General features: G+C 39.8%; 1 protein-coding gene across 2 annotated transcripts in view; it reads right to left on the bottom strand.

Annotated features, from left to right (window-relative positions):
- Positions 1-143: 143 nt before the first annotated feature.
- The window catches only part of MIER1 (MIER1 transcriptional regulator), a 33,145-nt gene continuing 16,599 nt past the window's right edge, over positions 144-16,689 (bottom strand). For both annotated transcript variants that reach the window (XM_065655396.1, XM_065655395.1), the window contains exons 4-13: positions 15,073-15,240; positions 12,558-12,690; positions 10,490-10,554; positions 10,095-10,167; positions 7,573-7,724; positions 6,937-7,018; positions 5,791-5,885; positions 5,538-5,665; positions 3,997-4,115; positions 144-3,193 (exon numbers count right to left, since the gene is read on the bottom strand). In XM_065655396.1, the coding sequence (XP_065511468.1) occupies positions 2,868-3,193; positions 3,997-4,115; positions 5,538-5,665; positions 5,791-5,885; positions 6,937-7,018; positions 7,573-7,724; positions 10,095-10,167; positions 10,490-10,554; positions 12,558-12,690; positions 15,073-15,240 (1,341 nt within the window). In that variant the 3' untranslated portion in view covers positions 144-2,867. The remainder of the gene's footprint in view (positions 3,194-3,996; positions 4,116-5,537; positions 5,666-5,790; positions 5,886-6,936; positions 7,019-7,572; positions 7,725-10,094; positions 10,168-10,489; positions 10,555-12,557; positions 12,691-15,072; positions 15,241-16,689) is intronic.

Below are 16,689 nucleotides of genomic sequence, written 5' to 3'. Positions count from 1 at the left end.
AAGAAATGGTTCAAATTTTCATCAGAAAAAGGTATTTTGTACCTGCAGGTCCCTGTCATGGTGGGATTGGGCAGTCGCGGCCTCCGTGAACAGAAATCCTCTGGTTTGATTCAAAAAAACCAACCTCAGGAACTGGTGATGCAGACAGTATGTTTAAAAAAAAATATTTTAATAAGCTCTTTCAGAATTGCAGACAGGGAGTGGGGATAAACAGAAGGGAATTACTAACAGTGCAAAATTACTATGTGTGGAAAAAGGTATAAAACTCATTTTGTGTGTGGGTAGTGGTTTGGTGCTTTTTTTTTTTAATATCCTGTTTAATCCTTTAGAAAACCCAACAAAGGTTTTGATTCTCCAGGACACCCGTCACGATAGCTCTTGAAAAACACGCCAAGTGTCACGTGTGAGTCGTGATATTTTGAGCACCAAAGGCTTTGGAAATGAAATCCAAGTTACTCTACTTCTAGAATTTTTAAATAGCTTTAGTAGTGCAATGACTTACCAAGTTCTAGTGGCTGCATGTTGAAGAACACGATCAAAGTATTGTATAAAACACCAGCGTAAAACAAAATGTAAATTATAATTAAATATTCTTAAAGCCTAGCTCAGCATTACAGAGTTGTTGATTATGGAATGTCAGGTCTCTTCTACATATCACCAAAAAAAAAAGGTAAGATAAAAACCCGAAGTAACATTCCTGAAAAATATACACGGTGGTGTATGTCACACACAAGTCTGAGACAATTTACTTATAAACTTTCCTATAAGTTTTTGGAAGTATTTCCAACTTGCAAACAAAAAAAATCCATCAAAATAAAACAGAAAAATAGGACTGAAGTTGCGAAGACTCTTTGAAGCCCCGTCTGCAACTGTCTCAGGAGCATCTTTGAGTTGAGGCCGTGAGACTTTGGGTTTGTTAACAAACCAGACTGAAAAATTAACAGCAACCTCTTACTGAAGCAATCAGTTAATTGATTAACGCTAACGAACCTCAGCGCTGGGTCTCTGCAGGCGACGGATGTCGATTCGAGGCCGGTGTCACCTCCTGCGCCAGCGGGACCGGGCGGGACGGGTAATTCAGCACCTTCCTGGGACTAGCAGGTTCATTCGTCGGATCCAGAGGGTTTGGCTCATTAATGACAATAATTAAGTCCAAGTTACACGTGTTTGGAGAAGAAGACAAAGCGAACCAACCCCTTAGTGGTTGGAGTTTTTGAGGCTGATACAACTAGTTTCAAACCATAGGACCGTACATTTAGAACTGGAATCGTAAAGACTCATAAACTGTAAGTAAAAATAACACGTTAAAGATTAACAGCACATCTGCAAGCCACAGGAGGAGGAGATAAGATTATCAATTATACAAATGAACAATTTTTCCTATTTTTTTAATATAGTAGCTGTGGCTTAAAAAAAAAAATTCAAAAAACCCAAATACTGGTATTAAAAATCTTTCTGGTTCATAGATGTAAATGCTACTTCAACAGCTTTCAAATGATGCCAGTGGGACGGTGAGCATCACCCCCTTCACACGTTCATAAAGAATGGCTGTTTCTCTCACTCGTTGCCCCTGGGGATCTATATACTGAATGTATTTACGTGTCTGTGCTGGACCGAAATCCCCACCCGGCGCAGATCCGCCTGTTTTCCCAAATTCGGGCTCAGGCAGTGAAATGCAGATGGTGACGGATGGACCAGAAAATAAATCAAAGGATAATCTAACACCTGATCGCAGTGAGTGATGTTTAGTAAACTCCAGCATTTGGCTGAGGTGAAATTTATCTGAGCTCAAAATAAAATGAGAAAAAAAGGTATAATGAAAGCAAGAAAATTTGTGCAATGCAAGCATTATGCTTAACAAATTTTTAGCATCACTATTTGCTATGAAACAAAAGAAAACAACCATATTTTCAAAAATCAAATGACTTCTAACCATTCTTGATGTTGTTTACTGTTTTCTGAGAAAATAACATGTTGGTGACTAATAAGCATTTTTTTAAAGTCAATTGGTTTGGGGTTTTCTTTTTTTTTTCCTTTTTTTAGAAAAGACTTCAGCAAAATAAAATGAAGCCGACATCGTTAGACTCAGGATATCAATTCTCTCATAAAAGTTTACCAACTGTACAAGTTAAGAAAATTATACAAGCTTTTGTTTTAAGAAAGGACAGTTCAATCAAGACATAAGTACTGTAAAAATCTTTCAAAGGCTACAAAGAAATCTGGAAAAATACAGAATGTATTTCTTTAGCCCAGATAAAGAATATGGAAAGACATCATTGATGTCAACAATTTTACATATACAAACCTGACCTGGTTTATTTATTTACCTTTTAAAACTTCTATATATAAAAATAGTTGTGCTCATAACTTTCAGGATTCATGAGGTTTCCTTAGCGCTGGGTGACACTTTCCTCTCGCCAGCATGAGTGGAAGTCTCTGCCTGTTCTGATGCGTGTCTTGGCATTTATATTTCATTTTAACCTCCTGCAACATTTGAACCAGCCCCCTGCTTCAAATAGGATGGGTTTGTTCACTTGTACAATATTTAAATAGTGTATTACACACAGAAGTTTCTCTAAGGTACTAAGCTGGCAGTACTTTTGCAGAAACTCACTCATTTGTTTCTCAAATATTTTTAAGAGCCTTAGAGTTGCCAGCTCTGAGAAAGAGAATATTCTCCTACTGCTTTTCAGCACTGAAAAAAAACCCAAATAACCAGATCTTAAGAGCCAACTAGAAGGTATTAGAAAAAAAAAAATATCTCAGCAGATCGTTTGACGGAACTGGATTTTGTAAGGTAACCCATCAACCCTGAAAATTTCAGACACCCACAATTTACTCCAAGGAATAAAATCAGCTCCTAGTACTCAGTCATCCAAAGTTTCTAGTTCTTCGAGCTTCCCATGCGAGTTTGTTTCTTGGAAGAACTCTGAAGAACCCGGACTTTCTTTGCCATTGCTGTTAATTCTTCTTCTTTTTAGAGGTCTTTCATTTTTTTCTTCAAAATCATTTTCGTTTCTTGCTGCCGAATGAGCAAGTTTGGGGTCAATGGAAAGGTTTTCAGTTTCATACCCATTTGTGTCCAGATCCGTGTGCGGTGTTTTCTTGCCGCTGGCGGGTCCGTTTACGTGCAATCCTTCCGTTTTCGCTTCATCTTTATTTGGTATCTCACCCGGCCCATTCGCGGACACTCCTGCAGTGCAGAGACAAATAGAAGAGTAAGAACGAGAAGAAAAGCACAGGCAGGAACAGGACGATCTGTGACAGCTCAAAAAAGCCGTTGTTTTAACTATCCTGCACGGAACTCCTCACCAAGTCAGCATTACACATGTACACTAGCACGGGAAAGAGCAGATTAATTACATTTAAAAGCAAGATTCTAAGAGATTTATCTTTGTGTGACCATTGGCTAAATGCAAACGTATCTTTTAAAAAAAAAAACACTTTTAACTTAAAGCTGCTAATGAAGAGAAGCTGCTAAATTAATGTATATTGTGATTAAGTCACAAAAGATGTATCCAGCATTGCCATGATCAATGCTTTCTGACCACCTGCAAAACCAGGGGATATTTTTCAAGTTTTAGATCCTTCTGCACGACAAGAGGGAGACAGCAGATTGAGTAATACATGGTTTAGAAGCAGAGTGCTTAGTTTATATTTAACTAATGTATTGTAAGTAAGAAACTAAACAATTATAACTAACATCATCAATTATTTCTTAGTATAGATGTATGTCAAAATTTTCAAAAATCGTGATGCATATGTAGTAACTATGTGAATATAAGCAAGGCAAGAGCATCCAGTCTTTGGAGCACTGATGGAGGATGATCCCCTGAGCTTCCCAGCGCTGATTAAAATAAAGAGTGCTGCTTAACAGCATAATTGACTCTGCTGCTGAGTTTACTTCTTCGTTTCACTAACACCCTGGAAAATCTTTGACGCTTATTTGCAGAGGCCGGCCGGCCGCGTGGTGCGGAGGAGCAGGGCAGGACTCACCGTTGTGGTCCTCCCGCTCCGAGTGGCTGGTGCTGCTGTTGGAGGCGGTGGGCGGGGGGGACGGGGCTCTGCTGGAGGCCGCGCTCTCGCTCTCGTCCAGCAGACGGTCCATGTAATCTCTAGGCGAGAGAAACAGCACATTCAGGATCCGCGTTACTCGTATTTGCACAAAAATACTCGCCGCGTGTACCGCAAGCGCGAGCAATGCACAGTTTGCAGCTTTTGAAATGCACAGATTTATCTTGCAAAGTTGACGACTTCGAGATCTCCTGTGCTAACTGCCCACGTTTGGCCACAGCAACTACATATTTGTTGACCAATTTGTTGGCCAGTTTTATATAAATTCAGCGTGCGCTTCTGCCAAGTCCCATTAGATGATGTACAAGCAGAAGCTGCAATGCTGGGGACTGTGTTTTCAAAGTGACGCTCTCAGGCAGGTTCGTACTAAGCTCCCACAATTTCCTGCAGCAGCCGTGACATACCATTAAATACAATAACTTTTGCACACATACAACCTCAGAAAGGGTAAAGTTAAAAGCAAATTAAAAACTTCAGAGTTTTCAATCCCATATCTGAAATCTATTACGGTCCTACAATTTAGGTCACTAACAGTAAATCTCTTGTGAAAGATTTAAACAACCAAAGCTGGTTGGTAAAGCCCTTGGACATGTGGTATTAGTCTGGATCAACCCCAGAAACAGCAGATCCTCACACATAATTATTCCAGAACTGATACTGCAACCGAAATTCCCACATCTATCTGCAAAATCATTCAAGAATAGATAAGACAATCCGAATGACAAACTGCGAGTTCCCTTAGTGGTCCAACACACAGTTCTACAATGTCTAAAGAAACAATAATATTAAAAAGAAGGACAGAGAAGCCAGGAACAAAGTAGAAGAACAAATAATAGTGAAAAGACTTGGAGAACGTCAGCAGAAGGAATGGGATACTAAAAATCACAGCTTTGGAATGAAGGGCAGAAGAATATGTTGGCTCACTCACTCGGATTTGAGAGGAAAACACAGTTATGCACGGACATTTCCCTCTTTGCCTTGCGGAGACACGAACGGGGAAAAGGAGCTAAAGCCACCCAAAAAGGCCCTCGTATAGGGTCCCGTGTTAGCCAGAATTCTTGCTAAACAATGCATTTCAAGACTATGCTACAGCATGTACTGCAAATCCCATCTGAAACAAATGACTAATGCCTTTGTATGATATAAAACAGGTATTTAGAGTAAAACAAGCACTTAAAAAAATCCACATATTTGCAGAAATGTTGAGCTTGTGAAGCATTTTGACAGAAAACAAACTCAATTAAATAGCTGTTCAATGCGAATTGTTGGCCCTATTTCAAATAGATGTATTTTGGCAATTACGCTATGCGCACTAGTGAGCTTTTCTTACACCCTGGCTGTTTTCCTGCTGCAAATTGGCACTATGGAATCCCTAGGCTGTCATTCTATTTCAGACTAGAGCGGTATAAAATAAAGCTTTAGATCCAACATGTAAAATCACAGAAAAATAATGCACATCTTACGTTACACCAGGATGAAGATTGTATTTCTTCTTTCCGAATCGCGTCTGCTGCGCAAAGAAATCGTAACGCTCTGATTTCTTCCACATGTAATAAAATGCTACGCACTCACCAACTGACCGTGTTCGTACCTAGGAAACAGGTGCCGTGCAAATTTTGGTGAATTTAAATACATTTTTTGCAAGAGGATAAGAATTTATGTACAATTACATTGCTTTAAAAATACATGAGAACTACATTCGAATTCGCTGTTTACCTTATTTGCCTGGATCACATGAAAATCCTTCCCATAGACTTTCAGTCCTTGCTCAAAGTTCCTACATTCTTCTTCTGTCCACACAGATAATTCTTCTATAGCAAGGAAATGCAATAAAGAGAATACTTAACAAAAAAGCCTGTGGCCAGTGAAAGAAAACTTAAGTGACAGAAAGCATATGTGGTATTGCAGTTTCTCACACCGTCTGCTGGCTAAATGAGAACCTCCTCTAGAAATTTCACCTACCGGTACAAAAATGAAAATTCACCCTCCTAGTAAAGTAGGTGGGAAATGTGGCTGTGGAGAAGGAATGAGGAATGAGAACTTTACAGGCTGCTCAGTCCAGTCAGGTAGAATAAAAAACTCCCACTAGTGGGTGGGAAATCTTGGCCCCACAGAAACCAGAATAAACCCCTAATAACTTTCAGCCACACTTCTAAGAACTTAATATAATTTGGCCTTATTGATTCCTAAGGTCACGAATAAATAAGGTTTAAAATAGCGGGAGGACAAACTAATCTTCTCTGTTTGATCATTCCTGTCTTGTGATTTGCACAGGAAGCTCTGGAGAAGCCCCAGGTTTGAAAGCAGAAGCAACAGATCGATGTGCAAGGAAAATAACTTGTGCCTTCTCTTCGTGTCTTGTTCCCTTGAGTATAAAAAGATCAATACCAAAGCAGGAAACGCTGAAGGCTCCAAAGAGTCTTTAAGACCAGGGTTGTCTTAGTTATACTTTGTTAAGGAAAAAGCTTAGATGCTTGTTCTCCTTTATTTAGAACTGTGAATGATTTCATTTTATATTTCTTGGTTGTTCCATTAACTTGGACGACTGAAAAGTTCTAGAAGGCCAAAGAACAAAATGCCCAAGGTGCTAAGAAGTAATTTTAAATTTTTTCTTCTTGTTAAAGTCGCAGATACAAGTATCAAGCTCTACTGACAGGACGTTAATTTACGTGCCCTCTTTGAGCGTGTACCTTTTGATCCTACCTCTGCTAATTCCATTCTTTCAGAAGAACAGATTCATTTAAACGGGCACTGATACCTACGGCTTACACGCAGTCAGCTCAGCCTGCTGACAGCAAAACCCGGGGAACAAATCAAATCAGAGTTCCACAACATAAATTTAACTCTCAGGGATGTGCTCACCTCTGGCTGCTTTTACATTAAATCTCAACCTTCGTAATGATTCTTCAGTATCAAAATTGCACTTCACTAGTTCATACAATGCCTGGAAAGATAAGAAGGCATTTAACATTCTGGATACCACTCAATTTATGTTGTGCCACAGAAGCATACTTAGTAAAACACTAATACCTATTAAGAAAAGATTAAAACCAAACTCTTTAAATGAATGCAAAATAATTAAGACAGTACAAATACATAATTCCTCTGTTTAAATTTCAAAATTTCTAATTACATAGCCAAGTATATATCCAGGTAAAGTATTTTGACATTTTCATCCACCGCATGTCTTTGTAAAACCGGTAAGTTTTTTTCTATGAAGAAAAAAAATAACTATGCGTTCATACAGCTTTAAAAAATCTGTAACTGAAAGAACAGAACTCATTTATACACAATTGATTATATATAAAGTAATGCACTAATGCATCAAGCAATGCTAAGCCTAATATTTGTTGAGATGAAAAAACCCCTCACATTTCTATTTCCACAAGGAATAATAAAGCTGTTTCAAAAGCAATTTTAATCCTTGGGAGTAACATAAAATAAAGGGATAATTAATTCTGCAATATTAAACTACAAATCCTAATTAGTCTTATATACCTGCTCATTGTCTTTAATATGTGATCCCTCGGGAATCGCATCCAGGCCTTTCTCATCCCCCGTACGCCTTGATGCTTCATTGAGGAACTCGATCACTCGATCTTCGGGTAAGAAGTCAGGATTCCACAGCAGCTGGTCATCGTTTTCATACACTGGATGAACCACGGGGGGAAAACACAACACCAAGTTAAGCTAAAACAGCAATACAGAAGTTTATTCTCTCTCCTAAAGCTAGTGCCAGCGTGCCTTTTCCCAGCCGGTAGACACGGAAAATGATTTCAGAAGAGAAACCAAGGATATCTGTTTTCTTGCAAGACGATTAGGATCAGTCAGATAAACCCCAAATGCACAGCACCAAAAATGTGCTAAACACACAACCAGGTGTCACCCAGAGGCCAGAAATCCTGAAGCTCCTGAAAGGGAACTTTGTTCAGACCTTCCTGCTACTTCCAAGAAATACTTTCTGAAACAAAATCATTCAGGTAGAGATGGCTGAATTTTAATACTACCAAATCTCTACCATTTTTTCAGAGCTTTTACATGAGGTTTCAGACCAGGGAAGCCACAGTAAATGGAAATTAATGGGAGGAACATGGCCAAATGATACATCCCCTGAGTTATCTCCCATTTTTACTTTGAAGAATCTACAGGATTAAAATGCCAGTACACCAAAATAATGTAAAATTCAGCAGAAGCAACAGTTCTTTTCAGGAGATAACTGCTAAGTGGCTCTAAGGCGCCGTTAATGACCCAAGCTAAGTGCACTGCAACGTTTGCGAATGACTGGGTCGGTCAGGCCCAAAGCGGCTTCAGCGCCTTTTGGTTTTCAGAGCTACTGTTGATCCTCTGAAAACATCTCTTACAATTTTGTAGATTTTTCATAACCTGAAGTTGTTTCGTAGCAGCTAATTTGGTCTCCAGGCACACTTCTCAGAGAGCTGGAATTAGTTTAGTGCCCGTTACATGGTCGTTCTCCTCTCACAGCAGCAAGTCGGAACACATTCCCAAAATCAGCGTGGTTATTCTGAAGAGTTCCAGCGTTTTTGTGCTTTTGCTGACGGGACTGGACATGAAAGGACCAGCCTTTTTAGTGTTTGGGAATTTTACAATTAGAATTTCCCCTTCATTAGAGAACAACTAACATGATGGGATATGTACATGAAAGTACTGAATACATAGTGTCTCAGACATTTAATATTCCATTTGGAGTCCTGTCAAAGATTACATCCAAGCACAGCAGGAAGGAAAGAAGTGGCAGAAGATATAAAACCCCACTGGTATATAACACTGGAATAGCCCTAGCACGATGAGTGAAAATGGAACTTTTGCCCTCAACGGCTTCTGCCCATGACACAGGTTCTGTGTCCTGCCAAGAGCAGTGCGCAAGACGATGAAAAACTGTTTTATACAGGTGACTGCAATGCACAAAGCACCTGGATCTTTTTTATTACTGGAGGCCAAAAGCCACTTAGAGCTGCGTAAATACCAGGAAAAGCAGGCGACCAGTAAAGCATAATTTACTCCATCTCAGGCAAATAGACAGTTCAAGCTCTCTTTTCAGGCAGAAGCAGGAAAGAGCAGCTTCTTCACAGCTAAAAAGCAGATGTTTTCCGATTTGCCGTTATCTATCTTTCATGGGAGCTCCTCATGTAGTTTTACATCGCATTCTCTTCAATCTCCCTGGCACAACGTGTGAGCTTCAGGGTAAGCCTGGCCTAAGTCAGTGGCAGAACTGATGCTCTTTTTAGGTCGTTTCTGGCTAGATTAGGCCACAGCGTAGCTACCGCAGCCTGGAGCTCGGAGCAACACAACTGCTACTACTTGAGTACGTACTTGGACTGTAGGAAGGCATCGCGTTTTGTGCTGGTGAGTTTAAAAACTAACTTACATAAAACTACAAAGGCCACGCAGTCTCAAACTGAGTTGTGGTGTAAACAGATTCTTAATAATGGGCTGAATGAACAGGAAAATTTACTTCTTCGAAGCTCCCAGCTGGGTTTAAGCTGGGTCAGCCTTTCCTGACTTGATTCTATGGACAGCACACAGCCACAGGCTCTGGTTGTGAGGGGGAAAAAAGTTCCTAGAAGAAACCCCAAAGTAGAACAAGAGATTCTTTAACACTGCTTGAAGAGCTAAAAATGTGAAAATCAAAGCTGCTGGTACCATTTTGCCTCTTTTAACGTGTTAATCCAATTCCAGCAATGTAATTTCTTTATGATCTATTTTGTTTTACCTAAACTTAACATACTAAGTGAAGAGGTTAACATAAGCTGCGTTACCAAACTAGAACACAAGGATTCAACAGGCAATAGGCCAGCAACATAATTTTTGTTTTCCCCTTCCAAGACTCAAGCTCTGATGGTGAAATATAGGATGAAGTACAGTTTGAGATGATGGTTATTTTTTCACTTGAAGGAGCTCTTTTGTTTTACAAGACAGATGACATCAATCAAATCTTTTATTTCTCACCATTGGAAAGTAGTCTCAAACACAGCGATAAGGGCAATAGTGCTAAGCCTCACCTTTTTCATTCTCTTTGTATTTGCATATTCCAGCTGGAATTTCAGCTTGAAACATAGAGCCCACCATGATTTCCTGTTTTGAAATAACAGAAACAAGAAGTTAAGCAACCACAGCCGGGATGGTTTTTGTTAGCAAACAAGAGAACGACCACATCTTTTTTTAGCCCTTAAAACCTTCATTGTTCAAAATCTAAAAATACAGTTAACGGGCACTACGTGCTAATGGATTTTTGACTGTTTGGGGAGGTCTTTAACACTTCTTAGTAACAAAACTCTTAGATTTATGGGGAAAACTGGAGAGGATTTGGATGATCAGTAGAGCTCAGAGTTACTAGGTAACAGATCAACTCATTATCCATGAGAGGCAGGCTTTTTTAACAGCCCTTAATATTTACCTTTTTCCAGTCTTCTGAGGGAATGTAATCTTCATCCTCTTCAGATTCCTCTTCTATTTCACTATCTACAAGAAATTGTTGGAACGTTTACACAAAATGAGCTGTGATGGGGGGGTCACGTCAAGGGTGACGGGGGGACCATCCCATCTAACCACACAACGGCAGTTTGAGGGACAATACTAAATATTTCAGTACTGACAGTTTTAAAAAGGACCCACCCAATGCTTACATTTAGAATGGATTAAGATACACGACAGGCTCTGAAAAGTTAAGACACAAATTAATAAATCAATTTTACTACTACTTATTTAATATTTACCTTCCCTCACCCAGCTTTAAAACACTTGAGATGATCCACATTCAGATTTACTACAAAGTTACTTTCTCAAAGTATTTTTACGCGGATGTTCAGCATCCACGTGTGGGTTCCAACACCATTTGCAGGAGCTCCCGGCTCAGTTCCCGCTGTTCTTTTTCCTTTGCAAACAGCTGCTGCTGAATTTAAGGTAAAACTACAGCAAAAGGTGCGAGGAATCTGCAAATGTGCTTTTCTCAGTCTTACTGGGATTTAGTAGGCTTGGATGTACCGCTCAGAGATGCACAGCAGCATTAAAAATAGATTATTTTGGATAAGGACTGACAAAAATGTTGAGCTTTTTATATACAGGCTGGTTGCCTTTCACAATGTACTGAAAGCAACTGCAATATCTACTTTATGTACAGCATATGATAACAGCAGCGCTAAAATTATTTGTACGTGAAATTACGTTCTATACACAGCTGAACATTGTAAAAATCCCCAAACTGAATGCAATACGCTTGCATTACGCTAATGCTATGTTTAAAAAGCAGAGTTCACGATAAGACATTTGCAATCCCCTGCACAGCTACGTGCTGAGGTTCCTTGGCATTTTTGGATTAAAATAAACTACGGGTTAGAAAATGGCATTCCTACAACGTCACGGCTAATGAGTATCAAGTACAAGGTATCATAAGAAACCTTTTGTTTGTTAAAACATAGAACAGGAGGAATTCAAACACTGGCGACAGTCACTTCCATGAAAGAAAGGTAAAATATCTGTTGTCCAAATGGCCCTGCGGACAGCTTGATACTGAGGTTCAGAGCCCATTAAATAAGATTGCCACAGAAATCAGAGTTGTCTAGAGGCGCGGCTACATAACACTAGCTCAACAGTCTCAAATGGACGCAAACCGCATTTTTAAAGAAAACAAAAAGAGAAAATAATCAGTCCACAATGCTGGCAACAGTATCGCGTGTGGTATTCTTGAAGCAAATTTTCTCCATCGTTATCTCCCCCTTTGTTATTTCAGGTTTAACAATCTATTGGCCTTTTTCAGATTTCATTGCTTTTGTTTTCTGTATTAATGAAGAAATAAGGGGTTCTATTTCAGTTTTTATTTTTTCCTTCACTTGGACTCTCACCTTCTTTGAACGAGCACACAACCCGGTGTCCCCAGGCCCTGGCACGGTAATCACGCTCCGTGCAGCGGTTATCCACCTGCAACAGCGCGTTTCCTACTTGCAAATATTTGTACCTACGTCCTCAGTGTGAACTGGGAGCTGAAACTCCGACCCTAAGGTAATACCATCCTGAACAGCCACCTGGACTCCACGTACAAGAGAATTTCTCTGAGGGGCACATCCACACAAACCAGTTTGCAGCATCACGAACTGGATTGTTACAACACTCAGAGCAGAGTCATGGAAGGGTTTGCACTGCCCGACAGCCTCATTTTCCAAACTGTAGAAATTCAAATTTTTCCACAAATTTAATCCCTTCTTTTAAGAATAGAGGGTATCTACTGTCCTTATACAGAGCTCCTTACCCACGGCGAAGATTTCGCCTTCAGCTAAACCCAGGGCTTTCTCTTGCCTATTATCTTGAGCAGAATGGTGACCAAGAGCCGTGTTTTAAAGAGAACAAACAAATGCTTATAGGTATCAACATGCGTATTTCAGAAACAGAATTCTGTGTTAATTAGAGCTGTTCTTAACCAAAGGTCAATCATATTGAGACTACTGCACTCAGTACGAAACTGTACATACTTGTATCAAAATATTTACATCGACGAGGGCGAATTATCTCCTGTGGATCTTGAGAAGCAACAGATGGTGCTGGGTCGTCATTAGATGACTGTGTCTCATCTTCCTGGCCTGACGAATCTTTTATGGTCTCCTCCTTAAATATATAAAAAAGCAAGCAAGAAATCAGCTATCTCCTGTACGTGACAAACACTATTTGGCAATTTTTTTTCCAAAATTGTCAATAAATCAAACCCAAATATCGTTTATCTGACTTGAAGTGACTGTATAGATTGTGGCCTGTCCAGACTGAGCCACAACAAATGTGTAAGCACATTGTTTATTGACCAGGATTTTAAGCAGATCAGTTTAACACTCGGACTCTAATACACAAATCAGAAATATGAACCACAATTAAATATCACACCTAGTTTTTTTTTTTAAATCAGTCAAGCAAATCCTTGTGGTTTTCATCTAATTTCATTTAACTTAAAATTTTACTTCAGTCTTTAAAACCCTTCTGTAGAATTTTCAGTAAAAAGGGGAGGTATTATTTACTGGCTACACTTTTCTCAATCAAACAGAAATTGCACCTTCCATTACAATTACTGTGAATAATGTGGTTCAACCCCACAGCAATAGCATATCAGTAGACTCGAGTATGTACATTGAGTCATTAAAAGATGAAAAATTAGAACAAATTTTTTTATTAGAAAATAAACCGGAGCAATCGTGGGAATTATTAAAATTAAAGAAAATTAAAATTATAAAGGTTACAATAATATCTTAGTGTTTTCTATTTCAGTGCCTGTTGCCAATATTTTTTCTGTGTTTTATGACTCGCTGGGTCTACCACAGAAGCATGAGGCACAGCGCATGTTAATATGCACCTTCCCCAGCAGAGTATATCACATGTGCAGCTTAAAGCGGATTAAAAATAGAAAATAGCTAAGTGCGGTATAGCTAAATAAGCTGTAGGAAGAGGAGCGCTTGCAGAGAAAGCCTGAATGATTTATAAAATCATGCCACCCCCACAGATGTGTTTTACTGCCTCTGCTAAGAGCGTGCAAGCGTTCGGGAGCTCCCATACCCCCAGGCAAAGCAGCACATGGGGTGAGCTGGCTCTCCCTGCGCCCGGTCCTCCCCAGCACCCCAAAATTGGGGTAAAATGGGCGAAAACACATGTTTAGCTCAAGCACAGTGCCAGGTCTGCGATGAGGCTGAACCAGGGGCTGCTGCGACGGGCAGGAAGGCGCATGGTTCTGCAGGACGTCACCCAGCGCTGGGGACCCGGGCAGGGACAGAGGCGGCTCCTCCAGCCGCCAACAGCCCCCCCAGAGACGGAGACTTACCCGTTCAAGAGAAAAGATCAGCGGTATCTTAAATCAGCTACAGAGGAGGTTGAGAATATGGAAGATGGAAGCTGGGTCAGGATGTCATTAAGACGCAAGGACACAAGAGGATACCACCATGCACAACAAAATAAATCACTTTTGTGCCTCAATTCTGCATACTTCGTGTTATGCAAGCGTCTCCCCATCTCCACCTTCTCAAGTGTATATAATTATGCATCTTTCTTCTTTTTGAACTATTCAACCCATACAAACAGCAATCATCTTTTACAGCATCTGCTAAGGGACTTTGTACATCTTAAGAACTTCCTTTTCTGAATCAGATCTATCATTCCTCGTCTCTGCCTTGCATTCCAGAGATCCGAAAATGGGTAAGATACCAAAGAACAAAAATGCATCCTTTTTAAAGCCAGATTAGGTAATGCAATTTCCATGAGTGCCTAAGCTTTTCTGTTACTGACAATATAAAGGATTTCATATTTTAATGGAATTCACGATGCAGCTCTGAATGCCACCAGTAATGGAGAAGTTTCAGTGATGCCCAGGGCAGGACAAGATTGTTACAAATATGTATGACACGTGCAAGGAGAAAAGACTCTTCTAAAGCCAGAAAATTTCTTTTAAGAGCACACAGAACAGGATTTTAAAGACGCTAATTTCAAAACTACACATTTTGGAAAGATATTTTGAAGCACTGGATTCAGTTAAGAATTTAAGTACAACCAGGGCGGCCAGGCTGAACAAATACAATTTAAAATGCCAAAGCTAGAAAACTTGCAGCAATCTCCAATACTCAGAGACACATTTAATTCAATTCCACACTTCACTGTTCAGCTTCAGTAGATCAGTTTTTCATCTTGAAACAAGTATTCAACCATATCTATAAAGGTGCCTCCAGGCATTTAAAACTCCGGTTTTGAAGTCAAGACTACTTCTGAAGAACAATTACGATCCCTTATTACATGATGCTATACGTGCACATGCACCTTAATTTGCCTCAGCAACAGTTTGGAATAATACAGATGAAATACAGATGAGTAATTAAGAATAAACATTAAGAGTTCAGCACATAAAGCATCTGAAATCAACTATATAATGAATTACTTCTGTCACGACCTGGCATTGAGTGGTTGTCCAGCACAGAATGGCTGCATGAAAATCAGTTTCAAATTAGCGTAGACACTTACTTTATTTTCACCACTACAGCCACTGTTGTCGTCATTATCAACATCATCATCGTCTTCTCCCTCCTCCTCTTCCTCTTCATCATCTTCATCATCATCATCTTCTTGGAGTGGAATGGTACCATCGTAGCCATAACGGCTCAGGAGCTCCTGGATCGGCATATCGCTTTCCTGACAAACACCCAAACAAAGTTTGAGATTTTAACAAAAATATCTCACACCCCACATCTGCTCTACAGCTTAAATTGTGCATTTAAACATGACAGTAAAACCAGAGCGATGATGACCACGGATACTAAGAACGGCCACTCCAAAATGAACAGACAGTCAAAACTTGAAGTTTCAGCTCCTAAGAAAAATGCGTGTTTTTTTATGCGAGGGAACTTTTTATTTCCTGGTCCTTTACACATTTAAAGCGGACCTCACGTACCAACACTCTCTCCAAGGGGCCATAAAGCTCATTAAAAGGGCAGCGTGCCCCATCCCTCCCTCGGTACTTCTTTACTACTATTTTAGGGAAACACAAGCACTGCAATCACACCCCTCAGGACACAGAGTGAACACACTCCTTTGGGGAATAAATATCATTGGTACTCCCTTTACGGCCCAAAAACTACCTGAAAAATAGTATTTTGTACATATTTGTGGAAAAAAAGAGATAAAATGTGTGTCACCAGCAAGTGCTTCCCATAGATATGGACAGCTTGTGCAGGGTGAAACTTGTCCTAGTGCAAGGCAGTGATTTTTGCAGTGTCTCCAAGGATTCAGCAGAATTAGGACCAGAACTTGCAGTATCTGGTTTGAACACAGAGTTTAATCTTTGTCTGTGGACTTGCGCTACGGGGACGTTTCCACACAGTTCTACAACCCTTCATTTTAATAAAAAATTCCACGAAAAATGCCCCTCTGTGTCTCTCTGTGCCTCTCCCCTTTCTGGAAAAAACAAAACCTGAGGGGTTGGATGGGAGTGAAGGATCACCTTACATTCAGGATCACCTGCTATCCAGGTAAAGACGGCAGTAATGTTTACAGATTCACATACATTTTAATTTTAAGCTAGTTGTCCACAAAACCAGCCACGGCTGGAAGCAAATCTGCTAAAATATGTGCACATTTAAAAATCTTCATATTTAGAATGCTGGTCCACGCTGAAGAGACATTTAAATGATACAGTTGGTTCTCAAATTTAGTGGCTCCCAAGCTGTCATCAATAATACAAATTATTAATTGCCAGGTCTGCCAAAAACTTATTTTATGACTATTAATAGGTCAGTCTCCAGCCTTCGGGGGCAGGGCATGGCATCCCTAATGAGATTTTTCAGAGCAGAAACTTTCAGAGAACATTTAAAAAATCTCTCTCAGACAAGAACAAATCCTTTGTTTATTATTTGGAGGTGCCTGTCTGCTCTAAATATTTCTTCTTAGTATGCAATTTACATCTTGGCTAATAATCAGATTTTTAAAGTTTTTAAGGAAGTGGTATTGTATTTACAACATTTTTCTCAGGTGGAGCCTCTTAACTTCAAATAGTCCATCACAATTCAAAAAGCCCTAAGGGTCTCCAAGATAAAATACAAATCATGATTTCTCTATTGGTTCAGGATATTGCAAAAATAGGAA

The sequence above is a fragment of the Caloenas nicobarica genome, chromosome Z, assembly GCF_036013445.1.
Source record: "Caloenas nicobarica isolate bCalNic1 chromosome Z, bCalNic1.hap1, whole genome shotgun sequence".
NCBI classification, from domain to species: domain Eukaryota; kingdom Metazoa; phylum Chordata; class Aves; order Columbiformes; family Columbidae; genus Caloenas; species Caloenas nicobarica.
The sequence above is the reverse complement of the archived record's forward strand: the minus strand, read 5'-3'. Positions and strand labels throughout refer to the sequence as shown.